Consider the following 19,504-nt stretch of genomic DNA (forward strand, 5'->3'; position numbering starts at 1 on the left):
GTATTTCTGTTGAAGACCAGGAAGAACTTGAGCTTTGATGATCATAATAAATGAGCAAAACATGTTTTTAACAGACTTCACAACGACAGGCAATGAGCTAGTCTCCTGTCCCTGCATCCTGGAGAGCACTGCTCATCCCCTGTAACGCCAGAACGCAGCGCTGAGCCCTGAAGCAAACTTGGTCTTGAAGTGGTGTCTTTGCTTCTGTTGTTTTCTGTGTAATTCCTGTGAAGCTGCTCATTGGCAGACTCGCCTTCCTTCACATGGGTCTTATTTACTTGGCTCGAAACCAAGGAGTTGCCACGTGTCGACCACATGGCCATGGGCCTGACGGTGGTGTTTGCCTATAATCTCGAACCTCTAATCTCACCGCAGTCTCCAATCTCTATCTCACCTATAATCTCGAAACTCTAATCTCATCACAGTCTCCAATCTCTATCTCACCTATAATCTCGAACCTCTAATCTCACTGCAGTCTCCAATCTCTATCTCACCTGTAACCTCTAATCTCACCTGCCGTCTCCAATCTATCTCGCCTGTAATTTCTAATCTCACAGCAACAATGGGGACTCCCCTCCACCACCGTTGTGTAGCCATGATTAGTAAAGGAAATTTGGCCAGGATGCAAGGGTAATGCCCCTACTCTTTTCAAGAAACGCCCAGGGATTTTAAAAGACCACAGGACCTCGGTTTTAAGTCTCATCCGAAGGACCGCGCCTTGTGTGCCCGTCACTATACTGCGGGCCCACACAGACTGCCGGGTGAGCGCCCCTACTGGCCCCACTAACACCTCTTCCAGCAGCAAACGTAGTTTTTCCCAGGAGGTCTCCCGTCCAGGTACTGGCCAGGCTCACACCTGCTGAGCCCCATTGGGCTGCCAGCTGTGAGCTGCAGGGAGATTGTCTACAGGGCAGCAGGGACTGACAGCCGAGGTGTCTGCTCCTATTGGAAAGGCAGTGGCCTGACCGCAGGTGTCTGGTTACAGGTGTTTTGCCAGTGCCCCTGAGCCAGTGCCATGACATCGATAAAACAGGAGAGTGAGTCCGAGCACACTGCACTGGAAGCGATCTGTATGGGATTGTAAAAGGACATTTCGTATCAGCTCAGTGATTATAATTAAACACAGTGAACATGAGAAACCAACCTATTCTCATCCATCCATTTTCTAACCACGAGCAATTTGTTAAACAAATACACCGTCAGTAAAATCAGAAGCATTGAAATCAGATGCTAATTTAAAGCAAGAGTCAAGAGTCTTTTAAAAGTGAATTATACCTGCATTCATTTTTGTTGGCAGGAGCCTTTTTTTAGTAAGTTGGTGGTTCAGTGATCGTTATATACCTCATATTTGACTTTTTTAAAGAACGTAGTAAGAAATTAGCCATTATAATTGATAAGATTTTACTGTGTATCACTCAGGCACTCAGTAGGTACACTATGTGCAACATACAGGGAAACTCAGTCAAATTGAGTTGGTATGACTTTATTTCGTCTGGTTTGTCTTTCCAGATTAAAGAATTATCGTGAATATCTATATCTTAAGATATTATATCTAGTTATATATGATATATATATATATATCTTTAGATATGTTTAATATATACACAAACATGCATTTCTTTTGAGTACATTAGAAAACCAAGTGAAAAAGTGAGCTAACGTGTCTGATGTGTAAACAATCAGTGTATTCTAACTGGGCTGAAAAGTTTAGCTGACTTTTAGAACAACCTGTGACCTATAAAAAGGCAATATGGCCTATTTCTTTTACTAATGCATTCATTATTCATTATGGGTCATTAGGAGAGACATCGTTGTGCTACACCCTTGATAAAAATTGGGTTAAGGTAAAAAATATGAATATTTCTCTGGTTTTGCACAAAAAACCCACAACATGGCACAACTATTTTCTCCTTTAGTTCAAGTGGGGATCTGCGCCAGCATGTCTAGGCTGCAAAGGAACAAGTAAAGGTTTATTCTAACACGTGTTTCTTTTCTTCTCTTTTCAGCATGGAATAAACCTTTACTTGTTCATTTTCTCCTTTAGTCGGGCAGTTTTGAGCTTTTTTTTCTAAATAGACAAACCATCTCATTTGCACGTGATAAATCCGGCACCTTCGGACTTGACAGATGTTCTGCAATAACAAGGTTTCACAGCCAGAAAGATTCAACAATAATAAAAGCTGTTCAATCAGGTGATGCACTTTTATCTCCAGCCAATAAGTACAATGACAGTTATAATGTAGCACACAATGAGAATATGTTGTTCCTGCTATTACAAATATTGTGACGAAATGGATTTCTTACCTAAACAAAATGACCAACGCAGGTGCAGTCAGAACAGTGTGAGCAGATAAACTGTTTCGGGCTCTCACTTTCCTATTTAATCGTTACTCATGACAGGACAGGAAGGTGAAACCTGATCATTTTTGGGTCTTAGGGTTGACCCCTGGTGACTTCTGTGGGGAGTCAAAGTTGCAGTTAATGTAATTAGGAGGTTAAATGTGCACATTCTGACCGGCTTAACTTCTGAGACATTCACTGTCCAGGATTGCAGTCTAGTAGACTTGAACAGAACCTGGAGATTGTACGAAGTTACTCAGAGCCAGATACTTCTTCCCTGCTGCTAAAGGCACAGCTTTCCTGAGGATCAGTACCTGCACACAGTGCCCTTGAACAGAAGTCGATGATTACTGAAATGGGGCAGAGTTGTGTGCATGGGCAGCTCTTAGCATTGCAGTTCCAGACTTGGGCTTCTGTCTGTGTGGAGTTTGTATGTTCTCCCCATGTTTATGTGGGTTTCCTCTGGGTGCTCCAGTTTCCTCCCACAGACCTTCATACTGGTTAACTGGCTTCTGGGAAAACTGGCCCTGGTGCGAGTGTGTGTGCCTGTGTCCGTGAGTCTGTCTGCCATGACGATGAATTGGATGAAAGGGTTAGGGGATGGATGGATGAATTATGATGCGCACACTCCTTAGGTGTACACGCAGTGCTTCATTTGCAAATTACGCCGTGCCTGAGCTCAGTGTGACCTTGACAGAGTGGGCACATCAAGGGTACTGGGCGATAACGGAGCCCTTAACACGACTGTAACACATTGTCATCCATCACCGCCAGTGACAGGATTCCAAGGCAACATAATAATTTGAGATGAGCAATTTCACATACCATAATGCGTACTCTATTTCTGAACCATGTCCACTACGATTGACCTGCCTTCGGGTCCACAGAGCTCCAAAATTGACTGTGATCGCCCACTTGCCTGTACCTTTTACATGACGGGGCTCAGCGCAGTGAGCCGGTTGCAGCAGTGACGTCACAGACTCGACACCTAGACTGCGCAGAATTCGGCAGGGAGGTGCAACAGCACCGCCGAGGCGCGCTTTGTTTCTCAAACGAGTAGCCTCACTTTTAGGCAGGTTTTAGGAGCGACTGTTACATTATTCACGCACTGACATTCTGAACACAGACAGTCTGAGATAAGCAATGTAGCGGGCCTGCTCTGGGCGGAACTTTTTAATGAGAAACTGGACCCACGTCAGCTCCACATGCAACTCGTCACAGAAGGTGTCTCGGCCCACAGTCGAACCCAGGACCCCTGCGCTCTGAGACAACGGTGCTAACAGGGCTGTCACCGCGCCGCCCGAAACACACGCCAATAATTAGAAATGGCAGAACCACGAGAACAGACATAAATTAATCGACGGTGCACCGCACAGACAGTGCGGAAATAATATTTAGAGACGTTAAACCATAATTAAGTAGCAGCCAGGGTGGATTAGCGAAGAAACCCAACAAGGCAGAGCTGATTACGGGAAGCAGAAACACGGCTTTTGCGGTGGATGATGATGGAGTCTGTCGGCTAGTGCCACACAGTGCAGTCCAATGCCGATAGTCTGCACCCCCCCTCCTCTCAAAACCTTTCCGGGACACTTCGGCCAGCTCCTGCAGGGCTGTTGCAGGCTTTGCTTAGCTCGACCTGGAGAAGAAGGAGCCCCTTGTCTGTGTGTGTTTATATCGGCTTCCCGGCGTATTTAATGCGTTCGCTAGGGATTCGAGTCCTTTAAAAACATTACCTCCACCATGTGAAGGAAAGGTTAAGTTACCTTTACACAAGACAGGGGAACCCGAAAGAAAGCACACGAAGGCTTTGCTTCATTTCGTTTCACATTTGGAGCCTGAGAAAAACCGGCGCTTGCGCATTTCGGGGTTACAGATTCCCAGGGGATACTGAACCGGGATAGACACCCCGATACACCGACATTACGGCCTGCGCTGAGCATAGACACGGGGGTCCTTTTAAAACCCCGGGCCTGCAGATGGTTCTGCTGGTTCAGCTAGGGTCGTTGCTTTTCCAAAACGCCGCGCCGTACGAACGGCGTTTGCCGCACAGAGAGAGAGAGAGAAGTGTTTTGCTTTTGTCGTTTTCTTTGTTCACTGCTCGGTTGCTCGTATCAACACCGTGTTGGGGATGAAGGTGGTACTGACCTGCTTTGGATTTGCTGCCGATTTTGAAACTTGTTTTAACGCATTGTGGCGCTCGTCCTGTAACCTCAGGGACATCAGCAGCTGACTGATGCAGAGGCTGGCCAGCCGATACGCTTGTAATCAGGTCTTCCAGTGGTCCATTGGACCGGGCCGGGTGGTACTTCCTGCCCCTCCCAGGCGACTGAATGGGTCAGAGACCGTCCAGCAGGTACCCCTCCCCCACTCTACGGCCTGATCGTCATTTTATTACCTGCACCGTTGTGATTGCAGTCAATCATGTGGGTTGTTGAAAATGAAGAGGTACTGTAATATTCAACGGGACCCATTTTTTCCTCGTTCTTTTCCTAGTCTTTGTCTGCTTCTGTACAACGTTGGCATGACTTTCTTGGCCAGGTCGTGGGTGTGAATGAGAAACTGGCCTAAAGTGATTGACGCAGTTAAAGGGAGGATTCTGACTGTTATTAGAAGTTACAGTCCCTGCGGTTTGGGGGCTGACGGCATGGATATTCCTCATCTGCCCCCCAGTGCCCCACTTTTCATTATTATGTTTGAGACAAGGAATATTGTTTTTCAGCAGCAAGAGCAGGAAATCTTGTGTGGCAGCGTAGTCTTTTTGACCTTGTAGTATTCTCGTTGCTGGATGCATTTCACACAGACTCTGCAGCACAGGGGGCTCATAAGAGAGCCGATTAAAACCACTGTGGAGCTGCGGAGCTGAAGATTTATGACCTGTAAAAGAGAGCCTGTATTCCTTTCACTCTTATAAAAACGTCTCTGCTGAAGTCCGATAACATCGTGCCTTACTATTCTTCCTTTCACCAAGACTGATCTATCAAAACCGACACTTATTAGACTAAACACGGACGTTGTCAGTAATGCACACAATTACAGATAAGCAATTCTTAATCCATAGTACTGAAAGACTTTGAAGTGCAGAGAGATCATGAATTTAGTTTGGTAAGGCTTGCATTACTTGGGTGTCAGGAAAAATGAAGTATGTACCCCCAGTTGTGTTTCTGCGCCCATCCGTGCATGATCCAACAGGTGCAGGGTACAACCTGGACAGGTTGCCAGTCCATCACAGGGCACAGACAGACACAGACACACTCATATCAGGGACAATTTTCACAGAAGCCAATTAACTCATCAGCTTGTCTTTAGACTGTGGGAGGAAACCGATGTGAACAAGGGGAGAACATTCAAACTCCACACAGACAGCACCCCAGGTCCAGAATTGAACCCAGGGCCCCAGAGCTGAGAGGCAGCACTGCTGACCACTGAGCTACCCATCAATGTGTCACTCAACTCAATATTTAATGTTATCTACAACACTCACCATAAGACCCAGCAAAAGTCTTCGCACAGAAGACGGTTGACAAAATAAAGGTGGAAGACGAGGTTTTTATTTGGAATGTGCCCCTCCAGTTGCTGGCCGGGGTAGTAAGGGTTGGCACAGTGGGGCGGTGTGGTTTGGCACGGCGGGGCCCTGTCGTCGCTCAGGCGCTCCTGGACTCTGCCAGCTGTAGGAGACGCTCGATGGGTTCAGTCAGGCCGCAGTCTGGCACCAGCTGGCTGCAGCGGAGAGCCTTCCTGCCAAACTCCACCACCTGGCAGAAGAGCAAACCCAAACGTCAGGCCTGGAACCCGTCTGTGTAACACGGCCCCTCGTCTTCGCATGAAGACGCCCGCCTGAGGCGTTAGATAAAGAACACGGCAGGCACTCAGTCCACTGACTTCCAGTCAGAAGAGCCTGTAGCCTGAAAATCCGAACCTGCGTTTCCACTGCAGTGACTGCCAATTTCAGTACATTCTGGATGCCCTCTAGTGAGGTTCCTGGTGAAACCTTTTCCTCTCTCTTGTTTAGAACCAGGGAGGGTTCTCAAGTCACTCAACGTGTTAAGATCAGGACATGAGCAAACAATCTCCTTTTAGTCACTGATTCCCTTTTTGACAGACTGGCACAGGGAATCTTAAAATTTAGATTGCCAAGGTCTGTTTCTCTTTTTCAGCTTAAATTACCCAGAAAATGCTGTGTGCTCCTGAAAGTAATGGGATGACATTTCCTCACTAGCACTAGTGTCTTCATTAATCCATACCCAATATTATATAATTCAAACAGACACCCTGCTGTGCTTGCTATAGACGTACATAACATATAAAAATACCAAGAACCTCATCAATGAAGCCTAGTTATAACTGCTGGCTAAGGTATAGGCTGCTGATTAATCCTGGTGAGAGATACCCTAATTTGTATTTATTTATTGTGAGTCATAAGAAAATGGTTCCAGATAGATTCTTTAACTTTATCCCACAGAGTTAGTTTTTCAAAGGAAGCTTGATCTTTTATTAGATTCAGCCAGTGAGTCTGGGACACATTTTCCCTACATTTCTAATTCATTCATGTAACTGAGGTTCCAGTGCAGATGATAGGACCAGCCCACCATAAGAGAGCTGATTTGTTACCTTTTCAACAGAATTGATCTCATGAAGGATGGTGCCAGAAATCGAGAATATAGCTGAATATAGCTGTCCAAGACAATCTTGACAGATTTCTGAGTCCGTCTGGCTCACTGTGAATGTATTTCGCTATAGTACAATCTGTTCTATGCAGGACTTCAGCATTGCCAGTTCTCCTGAAGGTGTTTGTGCAAACTGATTTCCATGGCTGAAGATGAGGATTGTATCTAAGATTATCCCACTTCTCCTTTGGTAATGTATATCTATTTTGTGCCTGAGGAATAATTAATATACTATAGATGTAGTGCATCACAGAATTGAAGAGGTCTTAATTGTTATTCATTGCATCCTTTCACCACAGATACTGGAATGAAGAACGTTTTTCCCTTGAACATTCCTGCAAGATAAATGTTCTTCATCAAACAAGTAATTTTAATTGAGTGATGCCTGACAGGCTATTCTTGTTCCAGAACATAAATATTAATGGCTGATTTCTAACATGTATTAGGGTTGTTCCATACTGGGGACAGAGTGCGGGGAAGAATTTTGTATTTCAGCATCTCATTTACTTTGCACCCGGCTTTGAATGTCTCCGTTATGCATGAATTATTAAAGCCGGTGTGTTTTAATACTGGTGCTTATGTGGGGAAGGTCTTAAGTTAATTCCAGAAATGACAGGGTTCTTTGGGGAAGATGGAGTGTGGTTTTGCCTCGGTTTAAGGTTGGTGCTCCAGCAGCAGAATCTGAATCCCTGAATCTCTGATTCACGCACTGCAGCCCTGGTGAAAAATGATTTAAAGTCCTCTCTGTCTGCAGTGCAGCCCTGGAAGTGTAACAAAGAGCTGGCAGCAACCCAGGAAGTGTCCGGCCCCAGATACTTCAACCTGTCAGCCCTGCAAGCCCCATTAGTCTCTGCGGCTTTAGTCATTAGCACTAATCCCTTGCCCAGACAGTGCAAGAGAGCGCCTCGAGCTCTGTGCGCGCCCATGTGGGGTGCCCTACCTTCGGCGTGTCGGTGCCCAGGAAGTGCAGCAGGGCCAGGGAGTGGGCGGCGCGGGCGGTCTGGGTGGGGTCCGGCCGGGGGGCTTGCTCGCGGATGTCCAGGATGGCGCCCAGGACCTGCTGGGCCTCAGCCTGCTGCGCCTCGCCTGGGACAGAGGAGGGGGGAAGACGTGACCCCGCTGAGGTTTAAAAGCCGAGGCGAGGTGAGCTTGCAGCAGAGGAAATAAATCAGGCCAGCTGTGCTTGCTTGTTAAACCGCAGGCAGCTCGAAGTTGAGTTTTCTAGTTGTTTTTTTTATATAGCCCTGATCTTATTTCAACACGCACAGCCTTGCAGTAGAGGATTGGGGTTTGCTGGACACCTGGGGGGCTGCAGGGCTCCAGAGCCCAGGGGTGCTGCAGCTTCTAGGGGTCACTCTGCCCAGGGTCACATTGTGGCCCACGTCTGAGCATGAGAGAGTGGGATATGGGCACCGGTCAGGACATTTTCAATGAAAACGCAATTGCTTGTTCTAACGCAAACCTTCGGCTACTCTGTAATGTTGTTTCTTTCCCATTTTGTTCCAATATGGCTGGCAGGCCCACCTGTTGATGAGACCCAGGCAGTCGCCCATCCACCTCTCTCCCAGCCGCCCTGTACTCTCCCAGTGAGACACTGGGGGAGGGGAGGCGCAGGAGATTCATTTCCCTCCCATGACCCCTAGAGGGCAGCGTTCCACCGCTGACTGGTTGCCTGTGATGCCCGTGGGCAGATCCAAGCCAGCTGCCCCGATGGGGAAACACGCATCTCGCGAAATGGGAACGGTGTGGTCCGGGAAAGGGCAGGACCGAGCTGGACGCTGGAAGGCGTGTACCCACTGAGAGAGTGCTCCAGAGGGGGGTCTGCCGGCGCGCTGGCGCTGCGCTGGTGGGCCTCCAGCAGGCTGCTCAGGTGTCTGTGCCAGATCGCCGTCACCTGCAAACAGAGTCCCTCAGCGTTAGGGTGCTTTGCTCCCAGCCCACACATAGCCTACACAGCACTGGTGGTAATGGAAATAATAATAATAACAAAGCAAAACTCTTTTCTTAATGCACAGTATTCTCCTGTCAGCATGTTTCTATGGCAACTGTGTATCTATGCAGTGCTGGCAGACTGGGTGCCTTGATGCCTGTGTCTTCATTCCCCTGAGTGTCTGCATTGCTGTGCGTGAAACTGCCGACGCCTTCAAGCTCCCAATCGCACTGACAGCAGTAAGACGTATAGGAATGGTAATCCTCTGCGCAACGGGGTGGTGGAACGAAAGCAGCAAATAGCCTATTAAGTCGTGATTTTTTAAGGAGTATATTTGGGGTCATAACTGTGACTATGCAGAGAGATGCCATTACACTGAAAATACACAGCAATCTGGGAGGGGGGTGGAATTTCTGGCCTGCACACCTGAGTTACACAGCTATCAGGTCTGGCCCTGCCCCGCACAGCTGTGGAAAACAGTCCTGAAGACACGCAACAGCTCAGATCAGAAGAGTTTTCTTCAGAGCTATCCGCTGTCACAAAGGATTTCATTAGAAAAATGATTATTTTTGCCATCTGAAACCCCTCAAGAGGCCAGTGAGTTGGCGTCAAAACACAGGTATGTATCTGCTAGCACATTGAAAAGCAGCCAATTAAAAAAAAAACATATTTCCAAGCAGAATTTTTACATCTGAGTATTCAATGGCCAGTTAGTGACACAGTACATTTCTGAAACGTGTTCAGCTCAGACCCTTCAGTAAAATCGCTATCGGATATCAAGTCAAAACATCCCACGTAGCATTTACAAGGACAAAACATGCTGTGGGTTCTGCTGCAGGGCAGGAAACAAGGCTGATCAGAGCCCACAGGCAGACACACGGGAATGTGGGGAGAAAGAGGCTTTGGGAATAAAGGATTATGGCTGATCAGGGGTTGGGAAGCAGTCAGACTATTTGAAACTTCTGTTACCCAGATTTTGTTCCTCCTCTCACCTCTGTGTACAGGGAGTCCGCAATGTCCATCTTGTTCTGCCGGAAAAATACATTGGCCATGTGGAAATAGCCCCCGCTGGTCACAATGTGGTCACTGCCAAACTCCTCACTGGCATAGTAAACCTGCGTGGCACAGGGACACAGAGAGCTGGTCATGTGCAGATCACTGCACAGAAGGCATGTGGCTTGCACCCTGTGTCCACACAGTTATTAACAGCTTTACGGTTATGTTACATTAGTCAACAGGTGTCATAATCGCAGAACCGCTGGTTACTATACTATACTCATTTACTATACTAATGATGAACAAGACCCAGATATCTGCAGTACATGTGAATGTGGATTTTAATCAAAAGCAGGAGAAAATACAGGCCTACTTATGAAAACCACAAGGTCCAGTAAAATCTCCAGGTGATGCTGGTTAATCAGCTTCACCTAAGCAGCAATTTTTCCTTTCGAAAAAAGGGTCTTTCATATGGAAATACTCCCGAATTGTGCTTCACCTTAGCAGATGAGCGCACATACAGACTAGATGCCTGGGAGTCTCCAAGCTCAAATGTTTCCGAGCAAGAGGAAGACTGTGTTGGCCTTCTGGGGTCTGGAGCTGATTTTTCATGCGATTCCTCAAGAAATGGCTGGATGAGTCTCTGGGACTGATTAGCTACTGGCAATCAAACAAGTAAGGTTTGCCAAATGGTCTCTGTGATTTATGATCTCTTTTATCTAGTTAAATCAAAATGTTGATTATCGGTCATTTTGTTGTTTTCTGTCTCAAGCAAAGCAATTTAGTGCTAAGTGGTACTTTACCACCTTTTGGAAACTCAGTGTTTGCTGAGCTCTGAACTAATAGGGAAAGCAATGATAAAAAGATAAGATACTTTGTGCATGAGTGTTGGTGTGGGTTTGTGCCAGGTGCTGAGGTTCCTCTCCTCTCCCAGTCGTGCGGGATAGTCTTGACGGGCCATGATGAACTGTCCCTTGCTGGAGGGGCTTCAAGGGAATTTCATATGTGGTGGTTGGTTTTCCCCAGGACGACTAACTTCTAAAAAATACAGCTGACGCCCTTGCTACAGACACTGTCAGCCCTGCTGTGGTCTGTGATGCAGGATTTAACGAGAGGACAGCCAGCACAGAACTAATTAAGCCAAATGGGCCGGGTGCTCGCCACTCATCTGTGGCCTTTCCGATGTTCTTCACGCGCAAGGCAAGGCTGCACGCTGGCCATCACTCACGTCGCTGGCGAGGTGCTCCAGCGCCCCCTCCAGGTCTCCCTTGGCGGCGTGCAGCAAGCCCAGGCTGCGGTGCAGCGTGTGCCGGAGGCGCCGGCCGCACTCCGTGTTCTTCAGCACCGTCCACTCGGCCCGGCACAGGTACTCCTCCGCCTGGGTGAGGTTCCCCAGGCCTGCGAGGAGGGGACACACACACACGGCCGTCAGCCACAGCCGGCCTGATCCAGACGACCCCTCCTCTACACGAACCGAGCTTCGGCGGCTCCGTTCAAACCGCCAGCTCTACAGTGGAGATGTGGGATCGAACTGCTGTCACAGAAGGAAGGGGTGGGCCTAACACTGTTAATAACAGGCAAGAGGAGACAGGATACTTTCATATCTAACACGTATGCTCCCAAATAAGCAGATAAAGACCTGCAATTACTTCAGGGTGTTGAATTAAATTCACTGCCTGAATCACCAGGCACTGATTAATTAGCACATGGGCTTAATTCTGACTTGCTTGGATCTCTCCATCTGCAGCAGGCAAGGAGGGGTGGGAACTCGGGGTCTAAAGGCTGCAGTCCCTTTGATCCAGCTTCACTGACTCACCGTTTGGCAGCTCAGCGGTGTGCAGTGCTCTCCAGGGCTTCCAGGCAGATCCACCAGATTGTAAACCCACCAGCGGCAATTATTTCATCTATCGCACCCTCATCATGATCGGCGGTGCTTTAATAATTGATGGAATAATGGCTAGCTTTTATGAGGGTGTTACTGGACTTCAAATAAAATGGCGTTTATTTCAGTAAATGCATCACATGCTGGTCTTTTCACCTTGCTCGTGTGTAAAAGGAATCAGAAGAGCTCTGTGGGCTCAGTGTGGAGTGCATGTAGACGTGAGGGAGGCACAGGGCTCACCGGTGCAGGCCTCTGCGAGCAGCAGGTAGGAGGGGACGAGCTGCAACGCGCTGGTGCCGTGGATCTCCACACAGCAGCGCAGGGAGAGCAGGGCGGCGGGCACGGCTTCCTGGTGCTTCCCCTCGAACAGCTTCTTCTGCGCCGTGGCCCGGGACAGCTCGATCAGCTGCTCCTGTCCCCCACACAGCACACAACACGCCTTGAGCACAGCGGTCAGCACACAGGCCGCAGGCCACAAATGGGTCACAGGTTATAGGTCACACGCAGGCCGCAGGCCACACGCAGGCCACAAATGGGTTACAGGTTATAGGTCACACGCAGGCCGCAGGCCACATGCAGGCCACACGCAGGCCACACGCAGGCCACACGCAGGCCACAAATGGGTCACAGGTTATAGGTCACACGCAGGCCACAGGTCACATACAGGCCACACACGGGACGCAGGTCATACACAGGTCACAAGTCACACCCGGGTCACAGGTCGAGCACAGGTTGCAGTCACATGCAGCACAGCCTCAGACAGGACTGTCAGTATCAGAATATTATGTCCCAGAGCATAAAACTACTTAGAGAACTTCCCAATCCTTTATTATAAAGTACGAATGGGTGTGTGCTGAAAACTGGCTTCCTGTGTAGAATTTGATCCTCATGGAAGAACCTCAGAATCCAGCCTTTTAAGAGCTGGGACAGTGTGCTGACAGTCTGTGAGAGCCTGGGCAGTGTGGGTACCCGTCTGTGCAGTGTCTGGGCAGTGTGGGTACCTGTCTTGCAGTGTCTGGGTAGTGTGGGTACCTGTCTCTGCAGTGTCTGGGTAGTGTGGGTACCTGTCTCTGCAGGGTCTGGGCAGTGTGGGTACCTGTCTCTGCAGTGTCTGGGCAGTGTGGGTACCTGTCTGTGCAGTGTCTGGGCAGTGTGGGTACCTGTCTCTGCAGGGTCTGGGCAGTGTGGGCACAGTCTGTGCAGTGTCTGGGCAGTGTGGGTACCTGTCTCTGCAGTGTCTGGGCAGTGTGGGCACAGTCTGTGCAGTGTCTGGGCAATGTGGGTACCCGTCTGTGCAGTGTCTGGGCAGTGTGGGTACCTGTCTGTGCAGTGTCTGGGTAGTGTGGGTACCTGTCTGTGCAGTGTCTGGGCAGTGTGGGTACCTGTCTCTGCAGTGTCTGGGCAGTGTAGGTACCTGTCTCTGCAGTGTCTGGGTAGTGTGGGTACCTGTCTCTGCAGGGTCTGGGCAGTGTGGGTACCTGTCTCTGCAGGGTCTGGGCAGTGTGGGTACCTGTCTGTGCAGTGTCTGGGCAGTGTGGGTACCTGTCTGTGCAGTGTCTGGGTAGTGTGGGTACCTGTCTCTGCAGGGTCTGGGCAGTGTGGGCACAGTCTGTGCAGTGTCTGGGCAGTGTGGGTACCTGTCTGTGCAGTGTCTGGGTAGTGTGGGTACCTGTCTCTGCAGGGTCTGGGCAGTGTGGGTACCTGTCTCTGCAGGGTCTGGGCAGTGTGGGTACCTGTCTGGGCAGTGTCTGGGCAGTGTGGGTACCTGTCTCTGCAGGGTCTGGGCAGTGTGGGTACCTGTCTCTGCAGGGTCTGGGCGCGATGGTGCTCTCTCTCCACCTCCAGAGTGTGGAAGGGCACAGCAGTGCGCAGGGGGATCAGCAGCTGGCAGACCTTCTCATGGATGCCCACCCAGTCTGCTCCCTGATGATCCGAGTCGCTGCCCAGGCAGAACACAAACACGCCATGCTAGACACCTCTCTGCCAGCGTGACACAGAAAGAAACTGTGGACATTTTATTAAGACAAGAACAAGCTGCCCCTGAAAGTCTTCAGGCAGTCATGGGTGGCAAATGGAGCATTTTCAGTGAGGATTATGCGGCGCACCTACAGTAAGTGCAAATCCTCACTAACAGGAAGGAAGCTATCCAAAGGTCCTCCACCAGCCACAGTAACAAGGGAGGAGCCTGTGGACAGCCCATAACGACCTGGATTAAATTACACTCATCATGGTGACCCCTGCCAAGCAGGTGTCATGGGAGGTTAGTTGGAGGCAACATGGAATGAGCTCAGACATCCGGGGCACACTATCCTCGGATTACAGCTGATCAGCTTCACCGTGGTAAAACTAAAGCATCCCATTTAGGAAGCGAGACAGGAGGGCAGATGTGTCTCAGATCTCTTTCGCTCGCAAAAGTAAAACCACTGTGCAACCTTCTCTTTTAACTGACGGTAAGGTAGAAGTCACTGAGGCTTCGAAAGTGACTCAGTGACAGTTAAGGGACAGTTAAGATCAAATTTTTATAGAAATGGAGAAGCTCTAAACACAGACAAAGCAGAATTAATAATGAAGGTTCTGGAGGAAGACAAGTCCCCTTTCTAAGCAGTTACAAGTGATCACATCACTGTAAATGCGATCGCTGCTCAGGGTCATCTGAGAGAGCAGCAGCCCCTGGGTTCATCTTCCTCAGGGGAGGGGAGAGATACCTGGTTTTTACAGACAGGTGTCACCCCTTCAGCCAAACAGGTTAAGGCCAAAGACATTCTAATCACATTTACTTAATTAAGGGTTTGTCTGGCCTGCTGAGCATAGATCTCTCTACACTGGGACGACATTAGCGTGGCATGAATATTCTACTGTGGTGTAACACACTCTTGTGTCCTGTGAAATCCAGTGCAGCTCCAGTGTTTCTCCTCACTGCTGCAGTAGATGGGGCTGAAGCAAATAACACATGAGAGCAATTTAAGCCTGTTGTCCTCTTTGAACTGCACAAACATCACAGAACGGCACTGTCAAAAATGACAGACACTCTTGTTTTTCGTCAGTTGGTGAAAGATTTTTATGGGAAGAGCTGTAGTATCGCTTGTACAAAGGCATCTGAAACAGCTGATACGTCTGCCTTCTTACAACTACATTCAAATGTTTTACACAGCCAGTGTATTTTAATACGAAACCTCACAAACTATTTATGGTTTAAAATTGACTCAGTATTGCTTTAAAGTGTACTCGCTGGGCTGAGATCAGTCCAGTCTGTTTGTGTAAAAAATGTTTTGGCAGTGCTTAAGTCCTCTAGGAACAGTGTTAAAATGTCAACACACAAGAATTAATTTCAGTGTATGCAGAATCTTTACATATCTGGTCTCCACAATACGTTTCTGAGCTGTTTTCGGTTTGCAGTGATTTTACAGTTTATGTAATATCTCTAGTGACACAGTTACAGCAATGTCCTGAACTTTCTCACATCCAGAAGAATATTCAGCTGGGATGTAATATTTAGACAGCTATAAAGAGTGACAATATACTTTCTCATCTGGAGAGAACAGTTAAGACAGCCACAGAAGCTTTTTCAGTTTTTTTCACCATTAATACGGTAATTAGCAATGTCTGCACGAATACCCAGGGAATTTCCCAGCATTTGCAGTCTTTAGGAGCCAGCAGACTGGTCCCCAGCCTCAGACAATTCCCAAAGAGCAGCTTCAGCCTCGTCTTGGGTGAGAAAAACACCATCTATCATTCCACTCTGGAGTCAGCGGCCAGGCTGTTGAAGACAGGGACTGTGGACAGACTGTGACCTGCATTTTTAAACAAACTGTGGAACAGAAAAACAATTTAACATTCTCCAACTTGCAAGGCCCTGATTGGACTAGCACTAATTTAATTAGTGAATGCCATTTAATTAAAAGAATGTCTGCCTCCGTATGATTAAACTCTAGTTTGGGGATTTCAGAATACAGGGATATCTGTCATTCCCAATGTCATGCAGAGGACTGGGAGATCGGGACCCTAGCCCCTGATCTCTGGAACGATCTGCACTGGCAGGGGCTTCTGTGAGTGCAGGTAGTTCTTAAACAGCTGAACAGGTGTTCGATAGTATTGCACTTTCTAATAAGACAGCGCCGTCTCCTGCTTTCTTTACGGCACAGGAAGGGCTCTTTCTTATTTGCAGCTTCGTAGATATGTGCTGACACACCTTTTATGTTTCTAATGGTAGCAATCTGCTGCTTTCAGCTGCTGCATTTCCCTGCCCCCCCAGTTTAGATCTGATGTCTTAATTTTGTAATCCCCCCCCCCCACTGAGCTGTCTGTCAATCTCTATCTCCGTCCTGTGAAAGTACCAGCCTCACGGACAGAGGAGAGCACCCCACCACCTGGGCAACTCTGTGCTCTGCCAGCACCTTGTACGGAAGGAGACGGACACAGTGTGGTCCTGGCATAGCTTGGCATGGTCTTGGCACGGCACATCTTTTTGAGATTCACCTAAACAAAATCAGGTGCTTTCACAACAGGGCCAGCACACTCTTACTGTGTTGTGATTTAAAGTGGAATGCACCTCTTCTGCATTTATGCCTATCTGCTATATTGAATTTTACAGGCAAGGATGTTGGAGCACGGTGGTACAAATGTACAGTATTCGCGACAGAATGGCTACTTGACTTTTTAAATATAGCTAATCATCCGAGACCATGCCGCAACAGAGCAGATCCTATCTTAAAATGAAGTAATTGCAAAAGCTGCCGTCGCTGCTAATGAGCAGGGGCTCCGGCATCACTGGTGCAGTGGAGGTGCAGTGTGGTTTTGCTCAGCTTCACTGCGGCGCTGTGCGGAGAGACCGCGTCGGGCTCCACTTGTGAAGACCGCATTATTCTAGCTGTCAGAAACACAGCACACTCCCCCCGAGCCGGGACACTCTCGGCCCTCTCAGATACAGCCTGCTGCTTCACCAACACCCTCAGCCAACATGGATGCCTTTCAGCTGGCAGGGGGTTTAGCGCTGCTTTTGGCACGAGGAGGCGTTTATGCTGTATCTTGGCAGGAAGACAAGTATCTATTAAAGCCAGCAGGAGAACGGGGAGCGGGGGGGGGGTGCTTTTGTTTTCTCAGCCTTCTGCAGACCTGAAGGATGTGCACAACTTTCCATTGCATCCTAAAGCACACAGTATCCACGAGCAGCAGGGATGAATGTCAGCCAGTAGACGGGTATCACACACAAGCACTGAAAGAGCAAGTGAAGACCTAGTGATAATAGCAACTGGCTATGAGGGACATGCTATATCAACAACAGAACTTATAGAGCTTCTGATAACGGGCCAGCAGCTACAATACCCTGCAACTCCCAGCTGGCAGCCCACGGAAGCTCACAGCTGGCAGCCCACCTGGATGAGAGACCTCCTGGGAAAACCTAAGGCTGCTGCTGCAAGAGGTGTTAGTGGGGCCGGCAGGGGGTGCTGTGTGGGTCTTAATGCCCCAGCAGAGAGAGGGGGACACTATCCTGTAAAAAGGCTCCATTTTTCAGATGAGACGAAGAACCGAGGTCCTGACTCTCCGTGGTCATTAAAAATCCCAGGGAGTTTCTTGAGAAGAGAAGGGGTGTTACTACTGCATACTGGCCCAATTTTCCATTGGCCTTTACTATTACCTCTAAAGTTCTTTTAGGGGAGTGTCCAAAAAAGCACTATATAAGTGTAAGGAATTATTATAATATATATTATATTATTATATATTAATACAATAGATAACATGTAATAATAATAAGCCCACTGTTCAGTCCAAATGACAAAGCACATTAACTCATGCAGAGGGACACAGCACTAGGATTTGAGCTGGGAGCTTCTTCCACTGAAATGTTTCTATGCCTTAAAGGGGGCAATGTAGCAGCTCACTGAATAAAGGTCTTGGCATGTCAGACACCACAGTCTATAGGTTCACCCTCTGTTAAATCTCCTTGCAGATTTCTCCTTATATCCAAGCCGCCCAGCCCTGCTGGTGATTCTGATCCCCTGGGATCCCTTTAGAAACGGAGAGCAGGGTTCCTTTGATCAGTTACTGTAGCTCAGCACGAATGGCCTGCTCTCTTGAAACCTCTCCTCTCTTCCTTGAGATTCATGTTAGCCGAATGGTGCTGCACAATCCGGCGAAACACACTGAAGTCAGCCCCCTTAGCTGAAGGGAAAGAATTCCATGCTTAACTCTTGGGTTTCTCATGGCTTAAAGGCATTTTACAGAACCGGCCAAGCCTGGAGACAGCACAGACCACAGCCCTACTGTCCACGTCGACAGAAATTGGGCAGTTAGGAAAATGCCCAGCGAACCTGTTGTGGTAAAACAGAATAGCTAATTCCCCTCATTTCTTTTCTGAAATTACACTTTCGGAGCCTTCAGAAAAAGAAGCTCTTTAATAATATAATTCTTTATTTCTGACTTGAAAATGATCTTAATTCTGACTTTGAACGAAAAAAACAAAAGATTATGGCTCCTTCGGTCCTTTCCCGCTGTTCGAAATGTTCTGGTGGTGGAAAAAAAAAGAAGAGACTTTGATAAACTGCTTTCCAGGACGTCGAACCCATTGAACCCCTGAAGTGTTTGCGAGAGAGACGCGTTTGCCTTGGGCGGTGTTATAATGTAGGGAAACACTGCCGCCTAGTGGTCGCCGGAGTCATGGCACGAACAGCCCACTGGAGCGAAGAGCGGAGATACCCGCGGCACCGCCAGCAGATTTGAGAAATCCGATGATTTTATTTGAGGCTACGCACCGATTTTGCAAGCCTACGTAAAAACTGAGTCTTAGATGCGTTCTAAACTATTATTATCATTAAAGAGGATGAATGAACACAGGTTGGGAGAGACTTGAAACGAGTTTGCCCCTGTTCGGTTAAAGTAGCAGGGGGTCTCCTCGCCCTCCCGGGCCCGGAACGGCGGTGCCGACTCACCAGTAGTAGGTGACCCGGCAGTGGGAGCACTGGAGGCGCGCTGGTCTCTGGCACAGCTCGCAGAGTCGCTTCACCCCTCGGGGGTTGGCCAGGGGGGTGATCTCGGACATGGCGCTGCGCTGCCCACCTCCTCCTCCTGCACCCCTGGACCTCCTAAACGGGCTTCTTCAGGCTGAAGACACGTCCCGCATCGAATAGCAGCAGGAGGGACCCTGTTTTCCGCGGCTTCCCGAAACACAGAAGCGGGTCTGGAAAGTTGTCCCCAGACCTCACGCAGGAATGAGCTGCCCTCGTCCCTTCTGCTCGTCTTCAGGACGCTTGAGAGCAGTTACCGAGGAGACGACCTTTGAACTCCAGAAACTTTTCAGGTGGTGTGTGAAATGTCCGACAGCAAAGCAAAGCTCAATTTCCGCATCACAGCAGACGTTTAGCCTAAAATATATTTCCTGAAGTGCTAACCATAATTTCAGCCTTGTACTTGTTTTGAAATTTGCCCGAAATGTTGTTCAAGTAATTATAGCATGGCAGCGGTTTCTGAGGAAAAAATTAAAAACCTGTGACAAACTACTTTCTAAAATAAAAAACGGTGAACGTCAAAGGGTGTTTTGTCTAAACATCAAACTTTGAGAGTCTCAAAGGCTGGAGAAAGGATGATCAAAGAGATAAAGTAGGCCAAGAATAAGAGAAAAATACAAATAAAGTGATATCAGATTATTACTGACAATTGAAGCGATAAAGACAAAGAGAATGAAAAATTAAAAAATCT

General features: G+C 48.3%; 1 protein-coding gene across 2 annotated transcripts; it reads right to left on the reverse strand.

Moving 5' to 3' along the window:
- Positions 1-5,870: 5,870 nt before the first annotated feature.
- zmynd12 (zinc finger, MYND-type containing 12) lies at positions 5,871-19,304 on the reverse strand. Of its 2 annotated transcripts, none has more exons than XM_069183647.1 (8): positions 18,739-19,304; positions 13,610-13,751; positions 12,053-12,224; positions 11,159-11,328; positions 9,927-9,962; positions 8,802-8,898; positions 7,945-8,090; positions 5,871-6,092 (listed from the first exon to the last, which is right to left on the reverse strand). In XM_069183647.1, exons 1-8 carry the CDS (start codon positions 18,846-18,848, stop codon positions 5,982-5,984), a joined length of 984 nt encoding a protein of 327 aa, XP_069039748.1. In that variant the 5' UTR covers positions 18,849-19,304; the 3' UTR covers positions 5,871-5,981. The 2 variants fall into 2 exon arrangements, with proteins under 2 accessions (XP_069039748.1, XP_015192343.2); XM_015336857.2 differs by having other exon boundaries at positions 9,927-10,049; positions 18,739-19,298.
- Positions 19,305-19,504: the final 200 nt, after the last annotated feature.

The sequence above is a fragment of the Lepisosteus oculatus genome, chromosome 25 (assembly GCF_040954835.1).
Source record: "Lepisosteus oculatus isolate fLepOcu1 chromosome 25, fLepOcu1.hap2, whole genome shotgun sequence".
In the NCBI taxonomy this organism is placed as follows: domain Eukaryota; kingdom Metazoa; phylum Chordata; class Actinopteri; order Semionotiformes; family Lepisosteidae; genus Lepisosteus; species Lepisosteus oculatus.